The sequence below is a fragment of the Punica granatum genome, chromosome 2, assembly GCF_007655135.1.
Source record: "Punica granatum isolate Tunisia-2019 chromosome 2, ASM765513v2, whole genome shotgun sequence".
Taxonomy (NCBI): domain Eukaryota; kingdom Viridiplantae; phylum Streptophyta; class Magnoliopsida; order Myrtales; family Lythraceae; genus Punica; species Punica granatum.
The window spans coordinates 40,130,256-40,155,875 of NC_045128.1; the positions used below are offsets into that span (position 1 = coordinate 40,130,256).

A 25,620-nucleotide genomic window follows, 5' to 3' on the forward strand; every position below is an offset into this window, starting at 1 on the left:
CTAAGGTCGGCCCGCCCCCCCGCCAATTTTTTAAAAATTAATTTCAGGAAATGAGTCTTCCTCATTTGATGAATTTCTTTCCTAAATTTGCCCCGGTACGTGAATTCAGCAAAAAGAATCATCAGATATTACTCCATTTTACGTGCCCAAAAATGAATGATCCAATCGATATGTTGCTTAATGATCGTTATATACCACCGGTTAATCTGAGCTCGGAGATACAAATTAATAGCCGTGCACGATCTGGCCGCGGAAAGATTTTGATTTTATTAAGGTTACAAGAGTGCGATAAGCTATCTCTTTATTCTTTATCGGGCTAACATAACTACCTCGCGTACGTAATCAACTTCTCTTAACACTGGAATTACCTCGCGCAATGACATACCTTTACTAATTGCTGACAGAATAAAATGATCTACAGAAGGCATAGGTATAAGCGGGAACCTCACGAGCGAGCTTAGAAGAAGCCATTCACGATGAACAATATATACGAGCGCAAGAGGGACGCTCAGCTGCATGACCTTCAGACCGAAACTGCCACCCTCTCCTTTGGGACACCATTGATCACCTGCTTCTTTTCCGCATCACTGTTTTCGGCTTGGATTTCTGGGACATCAGCTTCCTCAAGTCGGGGATACGATCTCCCGCTCCCGCTCACGAGATCCTTAATCGTGGTCTTGAGTCCCTTATCCTTCATCAAAGACTCCAGCGTCATGTGGACACCTGTACTGAATTCGTGTTATTCCGGAAATTGGTATCTTGAGTTAAAAATATAGTTTCGCATTCTATAAGGAATTCGGGCTTACGGTATCTCCAGTAGTGTTTCGGGTTTGTGGGGTCGTTAATCGTCTCCTCCGTCGCAGGGCGACTTGTGTACTCTTCTTTCAATGCCAGTAGATCCTGAGCATCACATGGAGGGATGTTTAGAACAGTATGTTCACAATTAGGGGCCATATACGCCAGTCAAAATAGTACCTGGAGAGGGAAGATCGCCCACATTGACGGCGCTTCAACATGTTGCCTAAGGATAAAATGGACAACTTCGGGTGCACATCTACTTGGGGGCAACTTGTCAGTCCCAACAACAGCCTTGAAATAGCGACGTCTTCTTTCTTCGTCTTCTTCCCACCAAGCACGCAATGTAGAGCAGTCATGGCAGGATGGAGCACAAACCTGAAAACAGAGGAGAAACCCAGCTCTACACTTCGTTTGAATATAAAGATTTCTCCTAGTAACCATATGAGAGCTTGAAAGCAAGCAACATTTGCAAACACAGAGAAGACCCCTTGCTTTCCAGTTACAACCATGAAAAACAATCCAGTTCATAGCCAACAGGTATATAAGGGCATAAACAGCATATTTCTAGAACATGCGGATGGAAAACTTGGCATCGGCACCATAATTTCCAACTGTAATGACATATATACAGTTCTACACACTGAAGCCTTGTAAAGATTGTGAAAGACGACCCTACCGTCATGTAACTGTATTGAGAAGGAATGCCAAATTCTAAGTCTGGTTCACTTGGCATACGTTGGATTCTTAGACCGACCAATCCCAGCTCTTGCATAACCTGCATTAAGAACATGTATCAAAAAACTCGCCCAAGGAGTTTGTTTCGATTGTGAGAGATAAAGAGACGTGAGAGAGACACACCGGATGTACACAAGATGGGATCAGGCCCAAATCTTCCCCACAAGCCATCATATCTGAGGAGTTCAGAAGGACTGGCAGTGTCTTCAGGGCATTTCGCAGCCACAGATCTTCTTGCCGGTGGAAATAGTAATCATAATAGAGTCTTCTCAAAACATTCTTGCTGTATAAGCAGCAGCAAAATCTTCATTAGCTCAACAAAAGTGTTTATCATCAGAGTTAAGATGGCTACAAAAATATCCCAAAATTAGTACCTGTGATCGTCTAAGTCATTAAAACTTGATGTATCTTCAAGGTTGAAACGAGGGTAAAATTTTGTTGGATCTTCGGGGTCCTTGATGAGAACTATATTCTGCAATGATAGTTTGATAGAGAAAATCCGGTTTAACAATGGAGTTTGAACAGATCAAAGACTCAACAGCAAAGAAGAAACTTTGTGAGCTATTACTTATAGGAATCAATTTGCCCGAATATATTTACCTTTATAAGATCAAAAAGATCTCTTCGACTCTTATCATCATTCCCCAATAAGGACTTCTCCGTGAGGGTCTTCACCTTTGCAGCTATTTTTTTCTCTGTGTTGCACTCTTCCTTGAACTGTTTGATCCAAAAGATGAATAAGTAAATGCTCAAGTGGCAGAAGTCCAGAAATTCCCAATGATCCTGGAGAGATTCTCAGGTACAAAACAGAAAGAATAATATCAAATTTCATTAATTTCAGTGACCTTTACCTCATATCGATCCTTTCCACATGCATTAAAAAAATTGGATGCTATTAAAGGCCAGGAATCTCCAAATCTTTCCTGGAGTAAGGAAAAGAAACTGCATAAGTAGCTTGCAACAAATCCACGCAGGACTTGAATATCATAGACAAAGGATATTCAGAACCTCCAGAAATTCCTGTCGAACGTATGGCTTGCTCAAACGGTCAAAATCCCATATTCCTTCTCGTTCCAATTCTTCCTACAATAAAAAAAAATTGTTGTTATAGAAGAATGGATGAAGACTGAGAAAGCTTATGTTTGCAATATAAACATAAGCATCTTTTAATTGTTGCAGACGAGATTGGATTTTTCAATTAAAGAAGATAATACCTTGCTTAGAGGAATTGATGGTCGAAATTTACCAACTAAGCCAGTCATAGCATGCTCTGGGAGCTCCCAGATCCTAAAGAAACCCAATATATGGTCGATTCTGTATGCAGTGAAATACTTTGCCATCTGTGGGAGCAACAGAACATTCGACACATCGCATTTTATCCAGGTAAATCATAACATAGAGTAACATTAATCAAATTTCAATTATATAATGGTTAACGCTATGTAAGTTAGTGAAAACCTGTGTTAGCCGAGCACGCCACCAAGCATAATTATCTTTCGACATTTCTTCCCAGTTATAAGTGGGAAATCCCCAGTTCTGCCCATTCTTATCGAAATAATCAGGAGGTGCACCAGTAGATGTATTCATGCGGAACAAGTTAGGGTAGACCCAGGTATCCACACTATTCCGGTCAACTCCAATAGGAAGATCTCCTTTTAGAACCACGCGTCTCTTTCTCGCATATTCCGCGGCCTCCAATAACTGTCCATTTGAAATTTCACAAACAATAAGCTTTCCGTTCTCTTTCTTTAAAACAATAAAGGTACACTCATTGAATTGAACTGGTTGGTAAGCCTTTCTATCTTCTTTTTCTTTAAAAACACCTGGGTACAATTATAAATTCATGTAAGCAAAACAAAGGTTCTCTTTGTTTTCTTGGGGAAAAGAATGGAAAGGGCTATAGATTCATGTTCACAAAGATTATAGAAAACAAGAGTAGCTCTACACCACGGACAACTCCACGGTAGAGAAATAGTAAATTGAATGATGCATGGATTTTAAAGCATTTCTTTGTCTTACTTGTGAATGTAAATGGAACTGAACATAGTAGTGGAAGCAAATTATCTCGTACTGGAGGCTGTCTTTTGCAGTAAGCTTCTCAAGCTGCAACGGGAAATAAAATAATGATGTTGCTATTAATTTCACGTTGGTCTTGTGCAACATTTGCAACTTTGAACTTGAAATGTTCAAACCAAGCAGGTACAAACCTTCTCTTTTGAAAAATTAGAAAACCGACCCCATTGGCTATGATCTGATGTTTCAAAGAAGTCTCTCAGAAAACAAAATGCTGCATAGGGTTTCAGCCATTCCTACGAACATTAAATCAAGGAATCAGGTGACTGGGCACCTAAAAAGATGATCTTCTGATATAAGAGCAAACTAATAGAACATCTGTAGAACCTCATTCTCAGAAAAGAATTTCTGGAAGGAACTGGAATTGAGAATTGAATCCTTCTCTGTGGCAAACATCCTCTTGGCAATGGAAAGCTTAGTAGCCATTGTTGCTTCATAATCAACATCCTAGGAATGGACACACACAGTTAGAAAAGGATAGTGGTCAGGAAGCTCGACAAATCTTAATAACCAAACAAAGCAGGCTGTAGCTCAGACCCAGAACTCTACCTTCTTGTTTAGTTCTTCTTTCGCCTTCAGAATGTCTTGCTGGAAGTAGAAGTGAATGATATTAATTTCCATGGTCAAACAAAGATTAAGAGAGTCGAAATCTTAAGAAGATTGTATACAACCTTGATATCATCTGGTATATGATCTGACAGTGCCTGTACTCTCAGATAAAGCGGATGCAAAGCAAACACTGAAAGCGAACTGCAGAGCCAAGTCATAAAAATAAAGATTTCTAGTAAGAGTATCACCCAGATAACCCATAATCAATTTCAATATCATACTGGCAGAATCAACTAAGACAGTCTATTTAATAATCAAAGTGAGTTTTCTCCAATCTGTCGACCATATATAGCTTCTCCTCAACCGATTGAAGATTGTAAAATCCTTCGTTGAAAAAGCAGTCGGGAAATCATTTTACCATTTGAATTGTACCTGTAAGGATATGAATCCCACCACATCCCATGGACAGAAGTATCATTGATTGGCAAGAGCTGAACTAAATGGAACCCTGATTCAACTGCCCAGTCGACAAGTAACTTAAGGTCAAGAAACTCCCCAACTCCAAGATCATCTTCTGATCTCACAGAAAACATTGGAATTGCCATGCCAGCTCCACGCCAAGGCATCTCCTGTAAAAACAGGTTAACAAGATTAATCACGTGATAAGCATTCACCTGCAAAACCTTGGCATAGAGAACACGTTAAAACAGCTTACTCGCATCATGCCATCTGAGAGGAATATGTATCGGGATGGACCTTTTGAGGAATTGAGAGAAAGTTCTCGATTGGAACCGGTCTCTAGAGCAATTTTTCCTGATTTGCCATACTTACAATACCGATATGTGGAACAATTGTCAAGGAAGAGACAGAGAAAAAAGAGAGATGGAATGAGGTTAAAGCAATTAATCCAAGGAAAGAAAGAGCCTCAAAAGGATATTTTAGTGGAAAGTCACCCCTCGGTATTATACATTCAGCATGCCAAACGGAATCACCAGCATAGCTAAGTTTAAGTGCATTTTGAATTTTCCATTGCCCCAACTTGGAACTGCTACCAATAACATAGACCTGCAGGAGTTCATGACTAGTAACAATAACTAACAAAGCAAATGACATGGAAACTTGAAAATCATTTAATGGGAAGATAACCAACTAAAAATCAAGGATGGAAAAGAGCTTTACCATCGAGTCTTCCTCAATATTTGGGCAGCAAATCTTAAAATGGACAAGGACTGAATCTGTTTAAACATGAGATGTCAAAAACAACACACCCGTGGATGATAGCTTAATGAGTTCACAACTGAAAGTTACCATCTACATCCAACTTCGGCTTAACTGCAGCCAAAGGTCTCTCTATGTCCAAACTCCGACTCCTCCGGAAGATAACGTCTTTGAATGCATTTCTAAATGGAAGAGTATCTGAACCAGTCTGGAAATGTGAATTTCAGATATCCAAGCAAGTAATCAGCCACGAGGTTCCATATAAATTATCAAAAGGCAAAGATGAATCTCCTTATTCTTCTTTTCTTTTTCAGGAAAAAGGTAAAATCTAGCTCAACTTTATGGTTGTTTCTCTTTATCACTACTTTTCCTACCTCCGCACAACAAATTAATCATGGCTCGAAAAGAAAGATTCCATGTTTCTCACCTGACCAGGAGTCGGAGAACATAACTATAATAGGAATCCTCATGGCCAGTATCAAAGAGGTCATATTCAATTCATAAATCATAAGCACGCTAAGGAACTTTTACTATAAAGAATACCTGCCAAAGATCATAAAACTCCAGAACCTCCCCATCGTTCACACCCTCAGGAACTAACAGTGTGCGCTTCTCCCCCATCTCCCATCTCAGCACGTTCCTCTGGTCGTCCACCAAATAGTAACTGTACTCGCTCGTAAATCCGGCATGAACTGGCATGGAGCCAGTCCATATGAGCTCAATGCCCTGGTGATGAGGGCTCAGCAGGAGGCCCTTCTTGACATTCCAAGAGCCAAGCACGGGCTCGGCACCGCACACAAGCAGGCTCTGACCCCACTGAGTGTGGTACGGGAGTCTAAAGCTCACGGTCACCGATTTCATGGACTTGCTGGAAATGGAAAGCAGGCCCCAGTTCGGCATATCTGGGAACCAAAACAGGAAAGAGGTATCTCAGCACTGAAAACCAGAATATGCGGCAAAGCTCTGACCAAGAAACCATCGACCCAGCTCTTACACGACGAAGATGAAGAAGAATTCAGCTCAACGGGACCCAAAACAATGCAAAACCCAATGGAAGACAGATCGTAAGCTCAGCTGATGTGATGGGCATAGGCTTCTCACCTTTACTTCAGTGGAAAGCTACAGGAGAAGTCTTCGGAGGGAGAAAAGGGGAGTGACGGGAGAGCTGCTGGAGAAGGCACGTTATGGTTCAGAGAAATGCGGGCTTATGATTGACAGAGGCCGGGGAGGCCGCCAATGGAAGAAAGGGCCATGGAGAGGGAAGGGAGAAGGGCAGTCACTACTTTTTGCGCAGATCTTTTGGGAAGAAAAAGTGTCCACTGCCCAACAAACGAAACACGAAGGGAAGATTGAGCGATGTTTGTCAGATTAGGATGATATTTTCGTCAGTATCTTCTGATCACTTCCCTTTTCCTTCTCCTTTGTTTTTTTTTTTTTTTTTTTGTCTGTAAGAAAAAGATTGTCGCTCGGAGATTCTCCGGAGATTTCATATTAAGAAGAAGATGGAGACGCTCGGCTTCAGGGCCGACACGTTGACGTTTCAATCCGGAGATCTCCATCCGCGGAAAAAGCTTTTCTTGCTCCCGGTCCATGAACGCCCAAGTACACAAAGGTCAGTGCAACGGTCGCAACCTGGTAGCTTACACGCGGGTGCACATGCACCGGATGTATTATATTCAGTAGAGCTGAGGTCACCAGGGTCCAGACTTTCCGGAGTGCTTGTGATTTTATTATTTTTCAGAATTTTATAAGTACCAATACACTTCATTTTATGCAAATTATCAGAACTGCAATTGGTAAAACAGCGACGTACTACTGATTTGAAATTATCTCGTGAATGTTATCTCGTGAATAGGGTGTAAGCAGACGCCCTAACAACGCGGGCTCGCTGAAAAGAGGAAAAAAAAAAGTAAAAGTAATTTCCTAACTCATAAGCCAATTTCCTTTTTTTAAAAAAACAAAAAAACTGTGTGACGAGTAGCAATTTTTTGCCTTAAGAGGTTCTAACAAGGAACATGATGGTGTCTCAGTCTTGCCTGCTTGAGCAACACACTTCTAGCAAAAAAAAAGGTTCTTCATGAGCAAAGTCTTGCCTTTGATCGAAATACTCACACCAAATCACATGCCTCGAGTACAATTCATGTGATGAAGGTAGTAAACATGTATATATGATGGTCGAACCATAAATACTATGCGCATCAAATGCGACGAGCAGGGGAAGAATCTATTCTGGTTCAAGTTAGAGAGGTGAACAAATTGAGAGTAAGTCGGTCGGAGAAGGAAAGGAGGCCAAAACTGAAGAGACACTGAATAGAACACAGATTGTGATGCAACTTGTATGGCAGTCTTCAGTCCTGAAGTAAAAGCCTGAGCTCCAAATCTATTTCTTTAGCGGATTGTATAGCTGGGCCGAGATTTATGCGTCAAGAAGTACATAAGAGCTTGAGGCCGCATCAAATATAATAAACTTGATCGCAATGATCCAAACTCCTGTAGGCAGAAAAAATTTTGCATTAACTTCAGGTTTCACCCCAAACCCATTGCCCACACTAAATACGCATAGCCAAAAAGTATGCAATCTCACGAAAGATTTTTTTTTTTTGTTCATTACCAACTTTTGTTGAAAGTTTGGAAATAGCCTGCTTCCCTGCAGCTAATGTTCTTCGGAGCTTCTTTGAGAGGAGAGGTTCCCAACTTGCTGGCCTTACCAAGGAAGCAACGCCTCTTTAAGTTCTTGAATTCACGTCCCTTGTCTATCACAATTCAGTTTTGTGAGTTGGGACCTTCTGAGAGTGCCTGCATTAAAATGCAATATCAAACCACAATTTTGATCATCAAGAAATATATGAACTTTCTTCCAAGGAGGACTGCGGCACTTTCGAATCAACCGAGGAAAAGAAATAAATCTTAAGGCCCAAAAGTTGGATTGATTTCTCAGGGCATAATCAGCACTCTCGATGAGTAACTCATTGCATACCTTCCAAGTTCCAGCTATCTCTGCTAAAAGACTGGGAAACAGCGGCAATGGAGATAGAGGAAACAAAGGAATATCGATTTCTGTCCCCTCTATGTCGGGAAAAAATAATAGAACCAGTACCCCATCTCATCTATCATTTCAATGTAACCAAGTGTGCAAAGAATAAGCTCGACTCAAAAAGTTTAACAGACCAAGCCCATACATCTTTCCCATCGAAACTCCTAGGCTGAACCCCCAAAATTTGTACCAATGATTGAAATCGAGCTATTCTGATGCACCACACTTGTATTACATAATCAGAAAGATGAAATGAAGAAAAGTCTACTAGCTCCTACCTACCCGTGCAAATAGGTGAGTGCAGCCTCCAACCACGAGATAAGACATAGGACTCATTCTTGGGGGTTTTGCTCTCAACCTCAACTCATAACCAAGGTAGGTAGGATCTATTAGACTTTTCATCATTGTAAGGTGATTGGCATATTTCCCCCCGTACACGGGCATCATCTGTCTAAAATTTTCCTCTTTGAGCTTACAATGAAAGGAAAAGCTAGTGCAGTGCATTACGAGCATCTAAGAGTAACTAACACGGAAAAGTATCCATCAGCCTGACCCTTTACGGCTACAAAACCTCCTCTTCAGGGCACTGAACAACAGAATGAATTAGGTCAAGCTTCATCATATTTCATGAAGCCCCAAGTTAATCCGCGACAGTGAGATGGAAGGGGAATGCCATTCTTAGTGAGCTATGCGAAGATTTCACCCTCACAAAACTCCCGACTTTCAGCCAGCCAGTCGGATGACAGAAACATACAGACAGTAGCAGCTCTTCTTCTCCTTAATTTTTTTTAATCCAGAATCACCATTAGAACCGTCACTCGCTGAATAGAAGAAACCACCACCCAAACACACGAACGAACAAGCAAAGAGGAAAGAGAAAAGAAACGACCGATTGGGAGCAATCAACCGAGAAAGAGGAGACGTGAACTGCGGAATTGCGCCGGTGATGCGGCGGCATCAGACGGCTGGCTTTGAACGAGACGCGTCGGGGTTTTCAATAGCCATTGCACCGGAGGGAGAGACTGGCCCCTCTAATTCCCCCTGCCAGATTCTCCGTGGGCGGAGCAGCCCATTGACAGGAGAGTCCCAGTGACCGTCCACCTTGGCTTTTCTTTGATTTATTTATGTGCGACAGCTGCGCAACAATAATTATAATTAAGAATTAAAAGAAAAAATTCATTCGAAAGTAAAAAATGAAACAAAAATAATAAAATGAACAAATAAGTAGCCTTTTGAGATGAAAGTCACATTACCATGAAGAATATGAGGGGAAAAAAAGCAAAAATTGGGAAAAAAATGAAAAATTAGGATAAAAATAAAAGAAAAAATCAAATCGTAAATTTAATTAACTTGCTTGCATCTAGGATTGGACATGCAATTCTATGTGTATAATGATTCATATTTATAACCATCATATGGAATTTAGTTAAAATATAATATGATTTGTCTTTCTTTTTTGGTTAACAAATCAGATTTGTTTCTTGAAAAAATATAATTCATATATATCTATAAAATATTATCTAATTTATTTTCAATTGATATCTATAAAATATAAAACTTATACATACTTTTTCTTCCTATATATACTAAAAGATGTCTACGTAACCATATATTAAGTATATTTATATTATGGGTAAATATATATACTAATGTATACTTATTTTCATTTGAATATTAATTTGATGAAATATTAATTTTTATTCTAAAAAGTCAAGATTATTAAGTACTATGTACACATATAATAAATTTTTCTCATTTATTTCAAATATATTATGTTATATAAATTATAAAAATTAAAGAAATCAAAAAATCAGATTTTACGATGCGAGATATCTTTTAAAAAATATCTTTTATTAAAAATGATTTTTGAAATATAAATAAATAAATAAAAACTTAGAAAATTCCTTTTACAAAATATATGCTAAAACATACTTATTTTGATGTTAATATTGATGTGATGAAATATTAATTCTAATTTTGAAAACTTGCTTATTAAATAATATCTACACATATAATAAAATCTTATCATTTATTTCAAATACATTATGTTATATTAATCATAAGAAATCGAGAAATCGAATTTTATTATGAGATATCTTTTAAAAATATTTTTTATTAAAATAATTCAGAAAAAATAAAAAAAATAAAAATCTAGAAAATTCCATTCATAAAACTCATATTGCCTTCAATTAGAGATCACTATAATATCAAAAAAATTATTATATTTTCGTTCATTTTTAAATGGAATATTATAATCGAAAATTTTTTTGAAATTTTTTTTTGCTAATTTCATAATAAAAGATAATTTAAAATTGGGTAAATTACAAAAAAAAACTCAAGTTTTGTAAAATGTCTCAATTTTGTCCTAAATTTTGTTTTGTAACAAAAAAAACCATAAGTTTTCTAAAATGTCTCAAAAATGACCTCCGTTATAACTTCCGTCAATTTTTGCTGCTGATGGTGGGTCCCTTTAACAGTCCACGTAGGTCACACGTAGGCTAGTGGGTCCCTTTAATAGTCCACGTAGGTCACACGTAGGCAAAAATTGACGGAAGTTATAACGGAGGTCATTTTTGAGACATTTTAGAAAACTTATGATTTTTTTTGTTACAAAACAAAATTTATGACAAAACTGAGACATTTTACAAAATTTGAGTTTTTTTTTGTAATTTGCCCTTTAAAATTCTAAAAACTCAAAAATCAAGAAAATTTCATTGAGAAACGAAACGTTCTTAGGCTATTTGACCGACTCGACCTCATACTTTGCTTTCATATATATATATATATATATATATATAAATATTTAAAAACTTTTTTTGGGTTGTCTCTTTTTCTTTAATGAGTCTCTTTTTCTATTATATATAGTCATTTCTTCTAATGTCCATTACATTTTAGAGTAAACTAGCAATTTCATCCATGAGATAATCAATTTGCATCAATCCCTGGCAGGAAATTTGCATCAAAGTAGTCATTGTCAACATCAATTTGGCCCCTCAGAATATCAATTTAGTCCCTTAACATCAATGTAGTTCCCAAGCATCAATTGGTCCCTTACATCATCAATTTGGTCTTTTCATAATATCAATTTTACCCCTTGTAACATTAATTAGGTCCCCCAATTTACATCAATAGGAGACGAAATTGATGTTCCAAATGACTAATTTGATGTTATGAAAGGACCAAATTTATGTTCTAAAGGACTAAATTGATATTTGGGGATTAAATTGATGTTCTAAGAGACCAAATTAATGTTGCAAGGGACCAAATTGTTAATGCAGATTTCATGCAAAGGACTCGATTGGTGCAAATTGACTATCTCATGGGCGAAATTGCTCGATTGGTGCAAATTGACTATTTCATGGGCGAAATTGCTAGTTTACTCTTATATTTTATATGAGTGTTGCTAATATACGAAGGCTCCTTAGAAGCTAGGTTTTATAAAGACTCCAAAAAAATAAATTTCTTGTTATTTAACAAAAATCTTGTTAATCTCGCTACAAAAAACTAGTTGTCCGTGTGAGGGTACGGATTCATCAAGTACTCATCCTGGGCCCACCACGCTCCGCGTTAAATGAACTCCGGCGAACGACTCCCACATTATTTTTTTGGGTTTTGAACCCGGGACCTTCAGAACTTTTATGGGTTCTAACACCATCTCGCCACAAAAAAGTTAGTTGTTCTCGCCACGAAAAAGTTAGTTGTCCATGTGGGGGTACAAATTCATCAAGTACTCATCCTGAACCCAAAATGATAAATTTATTCCAAAATAACAAGTTTCTTATTATTTTCAAAATAATAAGTTTATTATCAAATAATAAATTTTTATTATTTTATTATTGACAATTTGAGACGTGACACATTTGATTGGCTTCCATAAGCACTCATTAACAAGAAAAAACTCCCAAGGGAAGTTAAATCCATTTTATATGTATAGTTGCTTTTAGCATGTCAAATTCATACTACAAACGCATTTTGATAACAAATGATTATTTACGTGGCACTCACTCTGGCGCTCTCGAATTTTCATTTTTCAAACATAAGTTTCTAAAATTTTACTTAAAAAAACTAAACCAGTAATATTTATATACAAAAAGAAAGTCATACCGGAAGCTCATTGACTCGAGCATTTCCCAATGGATTGATCCATTCCAGAGTTTTGCTAGCCAAAAAGAAAAACAAAAGTTAATCATTGACTAATTAATTAAGAAAGCGCGCTTACATGATTCAGACGAGACGGCAAGGCGTCCCCTTACTAACTAATCCTAGACAAGGCTCGTTCATTCATTACATCATTAGAGGCCCCCCATCGGCAAACCATAAGCCGGGTGGGTAACCAAAAACTAGAGAGGTCTCCAAGGCAGACCATCCCTCAGCAATCTTCAAAATCCCACCACTCCCTGAGCTCTTCGGGATGTGTCACCAACCGCTGCCGCCCCCATCACCAGACCACCCTTCATTAGAAGACCTCTTCGAACCCCCACCACTAGCCCAGCCTCCGCCACTTCCACCTCCGCTGCTATCATCAGCTCCACCGCCTCCGCCTCCGCCCCAACCACCTCCGCCACCGCCACTCCCCCAGCCACCCCCACCTCCATCAGCACTACTGCTCCCGCTGCCACCAGCACCCCAACCACCAGGAAATGCCTCCCTCCCTGGTGAGTTCTGGACCTTGGCACCAGGGAAGCTTCCCCACCCATCACCACCACCTCCTTCCTTGTTGCCCGAATCCCATCGCGGTGCATCGTACCCAGAATCTTGACGGTCGTTCCCGCTATTGTTCCCTCTGCCACCACCATAGGAGCCCCGTCCACGTCCACGGCCACCATATGGCCTAGGAGCTCCACTTGGATGCCCATCTCTACCACCACTGTTTCTAAAATCATTCCGGCCTATATAAATTCACAAACAAATATTAGCCAAAGGTTGTACTAAGGTGCTTAATAAAGCTTAATATAATAACCTCAACAAGATTTTCATACCTGGTCTGGATCCCGGTGTAGAGGATCGGTCTCTATCAAAAGATTGGCCTCCTCTCCAGCCACCTTCGTTGCCCGAGCCACCCCATCCACCCGATGAGCCGCCAGTTGAAGGGCTCCGCATTGGGACCATCGCAGCAACTGACCGGATCGAAGGAGCCGAATCATGCTGAGGATCGTCAATGTGCTTCTGAAAATATGCAACAAGCCGATCTAGGTCTTCAAACATCCTTTTTCGGAACTTGAAGCCCTTTGGGTAGAGACCAATGTATTCGTGGTGAGGATTAGTGCTCCTTATATAGGTGAGGATGAAAGTCCCTGGGTGCTCGTGGGAAATCCCAAACGAGTACACTATCCTCATGGGATTCTCTGCCTTCTCAATCCTCAAGAGCTCGTCCACTTCTGCTTTGGTACCCTTCTTGAACTTGCGATAGTTCAGCATTGCCTTTAAGTGACCCACTAAGGGGTCGACATATCGATCCATAACCTGTACAACAAGCATCAATAAATCTTTCAATCCCAGTCTACCATTAGCATCGATATGATGTAGGAAGCAATTTTTTCAATAGCAAAATCTTGGCTAGACCCTGTAGACCACGTCTAAGCAAGACTTTTCCTTTTATACCAGTAAGCGCACATAATGCAACCAAAAAACGGGGGGAAACAGAAAAAGAGAAAGAGCTCTACACCAAAGGTTGAGGCTTATGCATATTTAAACCCTTCATATGTCAAAGCACACAAGCGACAAGTCTAAGCTCGAATCTCTCCCCAACATCGATTAATGCATGGAGCTAGAAGAAAATTGTCAGTCAGGAAGTGTGTTAGCAGATAGACCATAACTGACCTCATCCAAATCCTCGAAAGTGTCTTCCCCAATTTTCAAAGTCTTCCCAATCCGAAGCAGACTGGTGATGTCTTTGTGCTCCTTTCCACCTTCAACAATATCTTTGTGAGCATAGACCCCGTCACAAACCTTCAGAGTCAAAGTCAAGAAGGAAGGCCCTCGAGAACTAGGACGAACAACGCTCTCTCCAGGGTCTTTGTCCGATAAGAACTGTCCAAGTATAAAGAGACAGATGAAGACACGCCAAACAAGAAAACATACCTTCAAACGTCTCCAATTACCATAAATAATGAAAGGTATAAAACAATACTCGAACCTCGATTGCTTCATCAGCTGTTATATTCTGGAACCGAGGATGAACAATCATCCTAGGCTTGAAATGTTTCTTAGCAAGCTCCTTCTCTTTGCGAGCTTTTTCCTTCTCAGTCTGCAAGCTACTCTGATCTTCGCGATAGTAGGGATCAACGCTCCTTGCAGTCTGAAACCGATCGCTTCTCATCTCTGTCTCACGACAAACTAGGACCACCTGATACCTGTTCTTCTGTATCGACTTTATCTTGCATGTGAGGATATCACCCTCATGCAGCCTATCCGACAACTCCGAAATATCCCTCCAATCATCTGAATAGTCCTCCCTCATTAGCACACCAGTCAGGCCAGATTCAAGAGCACAAATTGCCCTCTGAGCCTGCACCCTGCGGACCGTGGCCTGCAAAATTCGCCCTTCAGCAAGGGTCTCCTCTGTTTCACCTGAAAGCATGTAGAACTCTTCGTCTTGACTCGGCTCTTCATACTGCTTCCTACAATCCTGGAATCCATGCATTAATTCCTTAATTATGTCGTAGAGAGTCTCCACCTTGTTCTCACGGCCCTTGTTCTTTGCATATGCACGAACATCGACCCCTCTCAGTAACTTCGAGTGATCCCGCACATATTCTACTGCCATCTCCATAGCATCCTCATCATCATTCGCATCACCTTCTACATTGAGATCGTAAAGATCCTTGGCCAATTCCTGGGCAAGGCCATAAGATTCTGGGTGTATGCGAGTGTCATCCATTAAATCTATGAACTGACTGCTGTTAGCAGCTAATCCACTTCGCCGCACCCGCAAGAAGCCAGCAGCATTCATAAACACCTTTCTTCCGACCTGATGTACTTTTAAAAAGTCTTTCCGAATATATATTGCTCCAGCTCTCACAAGGGACCTCTGTAAAGATGCTGCCTTCCTGGGGCCGAGCCCCGATATGAACTGTAGTGGAGCAAACAACCACTCGTGGCTGACAGCCAAGTTGACATCCAGCCCAACTTGATTCGTGACATCTACCATGATCTGTTCAATCATGCTATATTTCTCATCAGGGGTGAGGAAACCCTCGAGGGGATTGAGTTTCCATGAGAGTATCTCCCTCCCTGGTCCACATAGAGTTGCCACCATTGCCAGAGGGTTTTGAAGATAGCGTCCAAGAGCCACAGCACGTCTAACTATTCCTACATATGCATAATAAATAAGAAATTACTTCCTATTCATTGACAAATTGAAAATAAGGCAATGGAAATTTCAGGTTTTCTTACCTGGTTGTCCTGGCAATTGGTCAGATGAAACCCGAGAATTTTCATATAGACGAGGCAAAGACTCATCCCCATATACAATGCTTAAGCCATCCATCTCATGACCAACATCTCGAGGATTTTCCTCCACCATTTTGAAGATGATCTACAAAAGTCACAATACGGCATTATAACATCGTCAACACACAAAGCAAGCGACAGAGAAAATGTTCCGAGAAGGCAGGCTATTAGCAACACAACTCATGTGTGGGCTTCATGAAGAGGTTCATAGTAATCTGTTTCTAAGGGTTTGTGTGGTCGTCAGGATCCCCCTCAACAAAAATAAAATAAAAGAAAAGAAAACAAGAGATTCATCTTGTACATGCAATTTAAATGTCAAAATTGATCCCACGTTGAAAACTCCAAACAACCAGATTCGAGAACGAAATGACTTTCAACTCATCTAAATTTAACAAAAACTTAGTCGATTTTATAAGCACTCTGATTATTCTTTGGAAATATAAAATTGAGTAATTGCACAAAAATAAAAAGAAGATTTCCACAGATATTTTAATGGGCAAAGAGAAGTTGCAGGATAATTTCAATTTAAAAAAAAATAAAATTGCAAGAAGTGTGAAGGCCATTTTTTATGAGCATACCTCATAGATATCATCCTTCAGCCGTGTGCATGACAAATTTACAGCTCCTAAAACGACAACATGGGGCTGGTGATCTGTCATGAACTTTAGAACGCGCTGCTGGTCATTTTTCTTTCTCTGTTGGTCATTAACATTTTGAGACCGTAAGGTAAGAGACCCTGCATAAAGCACATCTAGCACTTCTCCTGAAGAATCTAACATCACAAATGTGGTTGCAGGCTTTCCGGGACCCCAACAACAAGCCATCACCCTTGGTGCAGCTTCTTCGTCAGAGCTGAAATCATTATCCTTCCGCTGATAAGGTCCAACTGAAACTTTATTCCAGAGTACCTTACCATATTCGGTTAGAAGCCAATTCTTTGCTCTACTGGTCAATAAGGATCTTGCTTCTTTCTCCATTGATGGAAGAAGAAAACCATGAAGTGCATCCTCCAGTATCAGCTCTCTCTGCTCATTCCATTGCTGAGCTGATCTACTCACACCATCACTAAGATAATACACTTTGCAGTCAGATATCAACTTTTTCAGCGAATCTTCAGGTAACTTGATAGAAACATTAAGAAGCTTCTCTTCTTCAGCTTTCTGGATGAGAAGCCATTGCGCATCATCAAATTTCCCCAATGGTTTATCACGCAACCATTTCACTGGGGCAAACTGATGGAAAGAGTCGATGGTCAGATTACCATCGCGTGTTGGACTTGTCGATACCACAGCATTATCCATGAATACACTTCGAATATACCTCCGCACACATGGCTCACAACTGATTTCAACAGCTGCCTGAAATTAACTCAGTTGGGATTGGCATGAGATAATTAAAAAAAAGAGACTATAAAGCAAGCCACAAATACTAAACGTTATTATCAATGCATACCATGTGGCGCGCCCCTTTAAGGACGGATTGTGGTGTTTCGAACATGGCACACGTAAAATTGGAAGCCATCTCCTCAGGAGTTTCTTTCGGATCCTCTAATTCCTCCGCCTTCACAATGAATGAAAAACTCTATTAGATCATATAACGAAGCTTTTTATATGCATGCCTGAAGTAGGATATATTTAAGACCATACTTATTTAAGTACTGGTATCTTAAACAAAACATACTTACAGTGGCATCTAGAGATACCAGCAGCCCAAACTGCTCCGGGCTGCAGCCAAACTTCCTTGCTACCTCCCACAGTCCAGCCTTGCTGCATATACTGTATTGTGACCTCCTCTTGGGCCTCTTATATAGTCCATCATCAAGGCCAACTTCACCAGCAGGGAAATGTAGGTTAAATTTTGCATCGACATCATCAACCTCCCTTTCTGATGAGGCCTCCCCAAGTGCTTTATTGATTGATTCAAAAATCTGTTCATTTAAGCCAAGCCTTGTTTCATCATACACCCGTCTAGACTCTTCTTCAAATCGTTTATTGTAATACAACTGAAGAGCAGCCTTCCGCTTCTGAAGCAAACGCCACTTTTGATCCAAGTCATGAACTGCCCAAAGTAACTGCTTGAAGCATTACAACAGTTAGTCGCAGGGTTCTTCTCAGGCGATAGACCAATGATATAATTTAGAAACAAAAAAAACAGCTGCAGAGTCACACATTTCTATACCTTGTGTCGCTTTAATGTTGGTGTTTTCTCAATGCTTTCCCTATCATCACCTTCATTCTGGTCAGGATCCCTCAACAGGTTTAGGCACTCTTCTTTCCGGTATATAGCAATAAAGGGTACCTAAAGCAATAAACACCATTAAAACTATAGTTGGAGCACTTGCAGTTACTGCAATAAATCATCAATACAAACACCTCGAATAACTGCCACCAGAAACCAAGGATACTAACATCTAACTTTTGAACATGCTGTAGATTCAAAAATCTCAAGATGTCTGCAGTATATATCTCTTTGATCTCATCCTCGGTCCTGCCAACCAGCAGTGCTGAAACATTGGAAAGCTCAGTCTTATAAAGTTGAGCATATATCCAGGATGCTTCCGCTTTGAAATCTTCTTCTTCCATTCGTATATTGACAGTCTCATCCAATATCTGCATTAAGAAAATTATGCACGTGTGATTAACAGCGCAAGTAATGTCTAACACCAACAGAGTATCTACGCGATACAAGTCCTGCATGAATTTAAAAGAAATAGAATATAAGATACGGCAGTATCATCGGTGTTTAAACCTGCTTCCTTTCTGGAACATCAACGTCCCGAATCTTATCATCTCTCTCGGTCATGTACTTTTCAGACAGAACCGCTGGTTCAAATTCATCCTCTAGTCTTGCTTCTCTCGTCTCACTAGTCTGTATGCTTTGTCTACGGAGCTGCAGGAGGTCGTCAACATCACCGAAAATTTCATGAGCTTCTTCTAACGCAGATGATGACACTCCAGGGGCCTGTCTAGACTTTTTTCTCTTAATTTTTCTCCTTCTGCAGAGCAATAAATGAACAAATTACTTGTAATAAACAAAAAAAAAATGTAGAATAGCTTATATGTAACAAGAAAATACAAAATACATAATATATATGTACGTATATATATAAGAGCAAAAGATACTCTTTTTGCAATAACAAAGAGATTAGAAGTATACCTAATCGGCGCTCCATTCTCATCAACTTCTTCTTCATCTACAATAAAGTCAGCCATCTCATCATCTTCCCCAATGTCTCCATCCTCATCCTCTTCTATCTGCTCTTCCTCTTCAGCGATATCCTCAAGTGGGATACCTACAAGATTATCCTGACAATTAATGCCTGTACCTTGATTTATGATACAGTATACCAGAAGCTTTCAAGGACAAATATAATTTATACCCTCATCATCACCAAATAAACTGCGCTTGAGCTTTTCCTCTGCTGTTCTTCCACTTTTGCCACTTCCAAGAAACTCATCCTCATCAGGAAACCCAGATTGGTCCTCCTCACTATCCCTCTGAGCTTTTTTCAAACGTTTGAACTTTTTACTCTCCTAAGAAGATCGGAATATTTGCTTAGATTCCAGAAAATTAACCAGAATACTTTCAAATTAAGATAGCAGTGGTAAGGAATTCTACACAGCAAATTCACAACCTTTGACGGACGGTGAAAGCCAGTGATGTTATTGTCCTCGAGGAGTGCATAATCATCCTCATCAAGGACATATTCCTCCCTGCAAACAGGTAAAGTTGTATCTTGAGTACTAACTAGTCACTAATAAAGATAAAAGTGGTAAATAGGAAAGCATCAGAAATCATCATATTTTGTGCTTCCAGCCACAAGAATACTTAGAGGCTATTTCAATAGGTGGTTTCAACGCTTTGTGACCCATGTTACCATGCTATTCTTTAGCACGATTAAGGGAGGTGCATGACACATATAAGAAATGAACTGAAACATTTACTTCTTCTTTCTTTTCTTCTTTTTCTGCCTCTCATTATCACTGTCTTCCCTTTCCTCCTCATCAGGCTCTTCTTCATCATCATCGACAATGAACCCATCCTTCTCAAATTCATCCTGCCCATCTGGAATAACAAAACACATGTACACATGTCAGCCTACATCTGAAACGAACACAGAGAACTTCAAGAGGGCATCAACCGGTAAGCTGCTTCATGCAGAATGGTGGAACGACCAAAATGCAGTGATATAGTACATGGGATTATTTTGGCTCCTATTCCTTGCCATGCGATTTGAAGTCAAAATTTGACATATTATAAGCAGTAAAAGTGGAATAAAAATAAAGTTTCTGAACCGTGAGGTTAATCAAAAGCAACTCAAAAGGCCAAAAACTACGCAACCTAGCACAGCAGCCTCAACAAGAAAAGCATTAACAGGGAAAAAGAACAAAGAAATTGTTCCAAGTGATCCCCATGTCCAGAACAGCAGAACCCTAACATTTACACGCACAAAAATCCTAAAACCGACTATTTCTATGTGCGAAGCACTGGAACCAAATAGTCAAGGATTGAAGCAAAACTCATACCAACCCAAAATCATGTCAAACCCTACATCTAATTGCATCAAACCCTAAGCACGTAACCGACCCATCGACCTCCGGGAAAGCTGAACAAAAATTGAAGAAAAACGAGAAAGAAGCTGTATGCAACAAGGTAAATGCAGAGAAGATGGAGAAAAGAAAACCTAGAGCGGAAACTCAGAGAAAGGTACCTTCTTCCTCGTCCTCCTCATCATCATCATCAACATCTCGGCCTCCAACTTCCTCGTCATCTTCGAGCGGCTCCCTCTCCTCCTCTCCTCCCTCGTACTCATCTGCAGCACGAAAAGCCGAGAAATGCATCAAGATAGGGCAAAATCCCGCAGCATTCCGGCGAGCAAAAAATTGCTGGGATTGGGAGTAAAATCGGCAGCGGAGAACCACCTTCTTCGTCCGAGACGACGGCCTTGCCCATGGCTGAAGTGGAAAAGAAGATAAGTCAGGGCAAACGGAGGAACGCGAAGAGAGAGATCGACACAGCTACTGAGAAGCAGAGATATCGACGAGCCCTTTGGCGGAGCTGGGAACTGACTGTCTGTATGTATATATTCGACGAGTGGGAGGGAAAGGGAGGGAGTTCTGGCTGTGCTCTTCGTGAGCTCGGGTCGGCGACAGATTTGCTCGGGGCGCGATTTTACGGTTCCGTACAGTTAGGTCGGTTTTGGACCGAGCTTGTAATGGGTCTCTGATGAACATTGAGGCCATTTGGCCACAATGGAGGCCCAATAGGCAGTTTCCAATATTGGGCTAGATTTTCAAATTTTTCCTTTGGAGTAAGGCGGTAACGTCCGAGCCAGTTATTGTAATCTCTCCAAGCGAGTCATACGTAGGTCAGTTCACAGTATAAACACCAGCAACCTAAACTCGAGGCGAATTGTGCCTTTTGTGGCTTCTACAAGAATTTTGTCAAAGAGCCGACGACAAGATTGTGGTGCCGACTGACTCCATTGACGAATCAGACTGGTTCTGCAACAGGTGATCAAAGCAGTTGTGATTGCAAACTCATCATTGCCAGAGATACAGATATAACTACAGTCTACACCAAACTGCACAAACATACCCCGATCAACCGACGTAGATGCTAGAAAGCATATCGTCACTTCCTACCATTCGGAAATGATGGTGAAAAACCCTTTATTTTGCAAGTGTTATAAACAGAAGCCTCGATACAGGAGGAGGAAAGAGTCATTTACAGCAGGGCAAGTAGTAGAAGACAAGACCTTGCTAGCTCAACATGCAACCACCCAACACGCTTTTTGAACAATGGACACCGATACATCAAAACACATCCACCCCATCGAATCGTCCTAAATAGCTTGCTCAGGGAATGGAAGTGAGATCGCATTCGCAATACAACACACGTCGAATCAATCGAAAGGCCACCCCGAATAACCTGTCTGATGGTTACTTTCCTGCACAGTCTGATGGTTACTTTCCCTCACAGGCGTCGAGTTGCTCCTGTTGGTCCCGCTGCTCTGCGAACTAGAACTGGATGATCGAAACGGCCAAAGGTACGATAATGGGTTCCTCCTTCCCTGGCCCTCCCTCCTGCTCGAATTCGAACTGGTGCGGCCACTTCCCGCCCCATTCTCTGGCAATTCCTGGCGACAGACCGGGCACGAGTTGTGCTGTTCCAGCCACGGGATGATACAATCTGAATGGTAGAAGTGGTTGCAGGGCATTTGTCTCGCTTCTGAACCGAGCTCGAACTTCTCCTTGCACACAGCACAGTGTGAATCGGATCGGAGATGCCTCTGCGAGATCTTGACGGTGGGCATCGCTTCGATTGAGGACCTTGCCGCCGGGGGTGGACCTCGCCTCTCATTTACAGAGAGCTGCTCGAACAGTTCTTCCAGTCCCGGACCGATGAAGTAATCTCCCCCATTACTCCTTGTCACAGCAACTCCAGGGACTCCATTGAAGAGAGCTTCGAACCCACCGTTTCTTGATAATCTAAAAGGGATTTGACCTCCAAATATCAGCAGAGGACCAAAGGCGGGATTGGGTTCGGGAATGAAGTCTGATCTTCCCCTCGAGTCATGGAAATGACCTCTTTCAGCCAATTGCTGCCCCATCAAAGCCGAGAATGCTTCCATGACTCCATACTGTTGGCCCCGATCCGCAGAGTGGTCAGCTCCGAAGAAATCGAATGGGTTGTGTGCCATGTCATCAAGTTCCTGAATAAACCCTCCATTACAGCTGGGGCAAACTGTGTCCCGTGCCCGCAACCTTATCGGTCGCCTGCACTGGTAACACCAATGGGTGCTTCTCCCACTTGACATCCTCTCCCCTCTTTGTGTCCCTTCACAGAATTAATTAATATTTTAAGCATGAGGGCATACAATAGAAGAAAAATATGCATAAACCGAAATAAGTTGGCAATACTTAGGCTGCTAAATCACCTAAACAGTAAATGAATGCTTCTATCATACCCCCAAAAAAAAAATATCCTGCAGCATCCTCAACTAAGGAAAATTAGAAAGAAATCATTAGCTTTCCGAAGCAATAAAATTATAGCGTGAATAAGCTCATCCTACCCCTCCCATTAAAATAACTCATACTGACAGCAACCTTCGGAGTAATCTCAATCAAAGACAACGCACACTGATACTGCAGGCATTGATGTGTTTCAGTACATCTTCGGAATATGAAAATTCTCGGTAATTGAGAAAATAGCAGCAGTATCATCAACTGCGGCAGAACGGCAAAAATGTCAAACACTCGACCCAAGCTTAGATCTTGCAATAATCTCATCACCAGCAGCTCTAGGATAGCTCCCAAAGTACCACCAAACCAAATACATATGTCTGCCCAACTCATTCACTGATCAGGAAGCAATGAAGCATGCAATTGCAACCTCGTAGCTCCTCAAAATGTCAAATGATGCTCATTCCCCAAAAAGACAAAGCCTAATCATTAAGAAACCGCATTCGCAACTACATTGAAGACCTCAGATCTAATTTATCGAGCTCAAAACGTACAGAAATCAAGATTTCAGGCAGTTCAGATCAGACAAGCAATCACAGCAGGCAGGTTTCAGGTTTCGATCCAATTGAGATAGATTCCGCAGGAACAGAGAAAACCGACAGGGAAATGCAAGGCCGAGCGGCTGCCCGAGAATTACCTTTGGATCCGAATGGACTTATGATCGCGCAGAAAGAGAAAGAGGGGAAGAGATGATGGAAGGAACCCTAAAGCCGAGCTGATGGTATTGAGGTGTTGGGAATTTTCTGGTCAGTTAATGTTATTTTCCCGACAGACCAAACAGAACAGATAGAGCAGAGAGAAGAGAGAGAGAGATGCGATTCGCGGATGCTAAATCACACGTGGCATTACAAGAACAACTGTAATTCTTTCTCTGTTATGGCTGCTCCGGGTGTATGAGCTCTCTGGCCATGAAAGTGTGCGGGACCCGCTATGGTCCAATAAACAGGGTGCATTCACCCGGATCACATAATAATGCTATCATCGGTGTGCCATGATTCCTGACAGTGACAGTGTCGTTTGCATGTTCCTTGCACTGAAATTTCCGTGTATTTAAGAAAAAAATTAATAATAATAAATAAACACGAAGTTGACCTGCAATAGTAAACGGGGGGCGTCGATTTGGGCCTGGGCCCAGTCCAAGAAAAGAAAATGTTGACCTGCATCGTGATAGTGTGGGGCAACCAACGAGGCCCATGGGCTGACTGCTCAGGCCTGTCGTTTATGTCCGGAAGAGGCATGTTCGAACATGCTCGGTGGGTCTCATCGATCTGCTGTGGCCGGTCGTTGTGCGGGAAATTAAGACTCATCGAGCTCTAGGCTCCAACAGCTTAACTTATTTTAAGAAAAAGAAGAGGACGAGGAGGAGGAAAACTGATGTTGGTTGATTTGATCGTCGAGACGCTTTCAAAAGAACTTTGTATCGGGCTTACTTGTTCCAGGCAAAGAACCCTGCTGTGTTGCTCAATTTATCGAATAGACCGCGTTGGTTGGGGACTTTTTATTGGGTAAGCATAAACGTTTGTAGAGTGGCCGCATGTACATGTGCAGGACGACACCAGTGGCCCAAGCGCACAGAATATACCATTTCTATCGAGCTCTTAACGTGGAACCTACTCGATCGTCTTTCTTTCCATTATGAAAACCTGAATATATCGGGTTTGGTACGAACTCGAGTTGTGCTGATCAATGTGTTATTTTCAACCAATCTTGTCTCGTAACCTTATCTTTTCAAATCAAATCATTCAAAAAGTATATCCCGAGATATATCCTGGAATTGGCCACATTCAAGAGCCTAGAAAAGAGGCCTGTCCCCGATAAAGGAGCGACATAAGGATTCCAATTCCAGAACCATTTTTTGAAAAGGAAACCAATAAGAAAGACGAACAGAGACCCGTGTGAAATTTTCTTAATATATATTGCCTTTTCCTTTTCCATGATCGTCTCCCTCCCTTTATCCTTTTCTTGAGTTAAACGCATAGCACAAGCCCCCACTCCACTAATCCAGATCTTTCATTTTCTATTTATTTTTCTTCCACTGAGATAATGTGTGTCCTTAAGTTATTATTGATTGCGACTAATTCTCATCCGAACGTCGCCTTATCATGACTATAGAATGATTCAATGAATTTTGCACCTCTTTATTACATGCAAATTTCGTAAATAGATAAACATAATTTACCAATTACAATATATATATATATATTATTTATTTTTAATGTGCGATCTTTCTTGGATCACTCAAAATACTCACCTTTTTATCCACAATCATCCCTTTTTCTTTTTTCTTTTTTTCTTTTACGAAAAAAGAATACAATTTGATTAATGGAAATGGCTTTTGCTTCTTTTATGTCTTTCTTTTGGGATACCTGCAAGGAACCTTCAGGGGCATCTACCAATGCAAGCTAAAGTGACTCCTTCTACTTCCAATCAAGACCCCTTTACTTTTTCCTTTCTCCCTTTTCTGCCCTTTTCTTTCTTATCGTACAATTAGCGATGACAGTGATGATGGCGACGATTATGATAACGATAATGACAAGTCATTAATTAATTCCCATATCCTTCTTAAGTAGACGGCTTTGCCAGTCACACGAGGGAGGGGGGTAATCAATAATCATAACTAATTCAATTCAATCCTAGTATGATCATGGATATAATGATTTCAATGGAATAAAGAATAGTAAATCTAACAAATCATACACGATCGGAGGCCAATTGTATGTACGCGCTACTATTACG

The 25,620-nt window shown here is 40.8% G+C and overlaps 3 protein-coding genes across 6 annotated transcripts; all 3 read right to left on the minus strand.

Annotated features, from left to right (window-relative positions):
- Positions 1–219: 219 nt before the first annotated feature.
- Positions 220–6,820, minus strand: LOC116196602 (4-alpha-glucanotransferase DPE2). Of its 3 annotated transcripts, none has more exons than XM_031526404.1 (23): positions 6,368–6,819; positions 5,917–6,275; positions 5,464–5,581; positions 5,335–5,390; positions 5,093–5,220; positions 4,871–4,997; positions 4,588–4,784; positions 4,278–4,356; positions 4,156–4,194; positions 3,934–4,053; positions 3,741–3,842; positions 3,553–3,636; positions 2,992–3,234; positions 2,748–2,873; positions 2,542–2,616; positions 2,385–2,456; positions 2,134–2,250; positions 1,908–2,005; positions 1,657–1,816; positions 1,475–1,573; positions 976–1,173; positions 807–900; positions 220–723 (listed from the first exon to the last, which is right to left on the minus strand). In XM_031526404.1, the coding sequence occupies exons 2-23, from the start codon at positions 6,271–6,273 to the stop codon at positions 524–526; spliced, it is 2,889 nt and encodes a 962-aa protein (XP_031382264.1). In that variant the 5' UTR covers positions 6,274–6,275; positions 6,368–6,819; the 3' UTR covers positions 220–523. The 3 variants fall into 3 exon arrangements, with proteins under 3 accessions (XP_031382264.1, XP_031382263.1, XP_031382265.1); XM_031526403.1 differs by having other exon boundaries at positions 6,475–6,818; XM_031526405.1 differs by having other exon boundaries at positions 574–728; positions 6,475–6,820.
- A 5,648-nt stretch (positions 6,821–12,468) lies between these two features.
- LOC116197097 (transcription elongation factor SPT6 homolog) lies at positions 12,469–20,981 on the minus strand. The gene is made up of 17 exons (XM_031527122.1): positions 20,782–20,981; positions 20,571–20,672; positions 19,804–19,924; positions 19,494–19,572; positions 19,239–19,392; positions 19,016–19,151; positions 18,608–18,854; positions 18,268–18,468; positions 18,038–18,157; positions 17,544–17,930; positions 17,312–17,419; positions 16,438–17,217; positions 15,803–15,944; positions 14,544–15,718; positions 14,228–14,437; positions 13,387–13,870; positions 12,469–13,296 (listed from the first exon to the last, which is right to left on the minus strand). The coding sequence occupies exons 1-17, from the start codon at positions 20,810–20,812 to the stop codon at positions 12,824–12,826; spliced, it is 4,950 nt and encodes a 1,649-aa protein (XP_031382982.1). The 5' UTR covers positions 20,813–20,981; the 3' UTR covers positions 12,469–12,823.
- A 531-nt stretch (positions 20,982–21,512) lies between these two features.
- LOC116197099 (probable E3 ubiquitin-protein ligase RHC1A) lies at positions 21,513–23,677 on the minus strand. Of its 2 annotated transcripts, none has more exons than XM_031527123.1 (2): positions 23,522–23,677; positions 21,513–22,699 (listed from the first exon to the last, which is right to left on the minus strand). In XM_031527123.1, exon 2 carries the CDS (start codon positions 22,677–22,679, stop codon positions 21,765–21,767), a length of 915 nt encoding a protein of 304 aa, XP_031382983.1. In that variant the 5' UTR covers positions 22,680–22,699; positions 23,522–23,677; the 3' UTR covers positions 21,513–21,764. The 2 variants fall into 2 exon arrangements, with proteins under 2 accessions (XP_031382983.1, XP_031382984.1); XM_031527124.1 differs by having other exon boundaries at positions 21,513–22,689; positions 23,522–23,664.
- Positions 23,678–25,620: the final 1,943 nt, after the last annotated feature.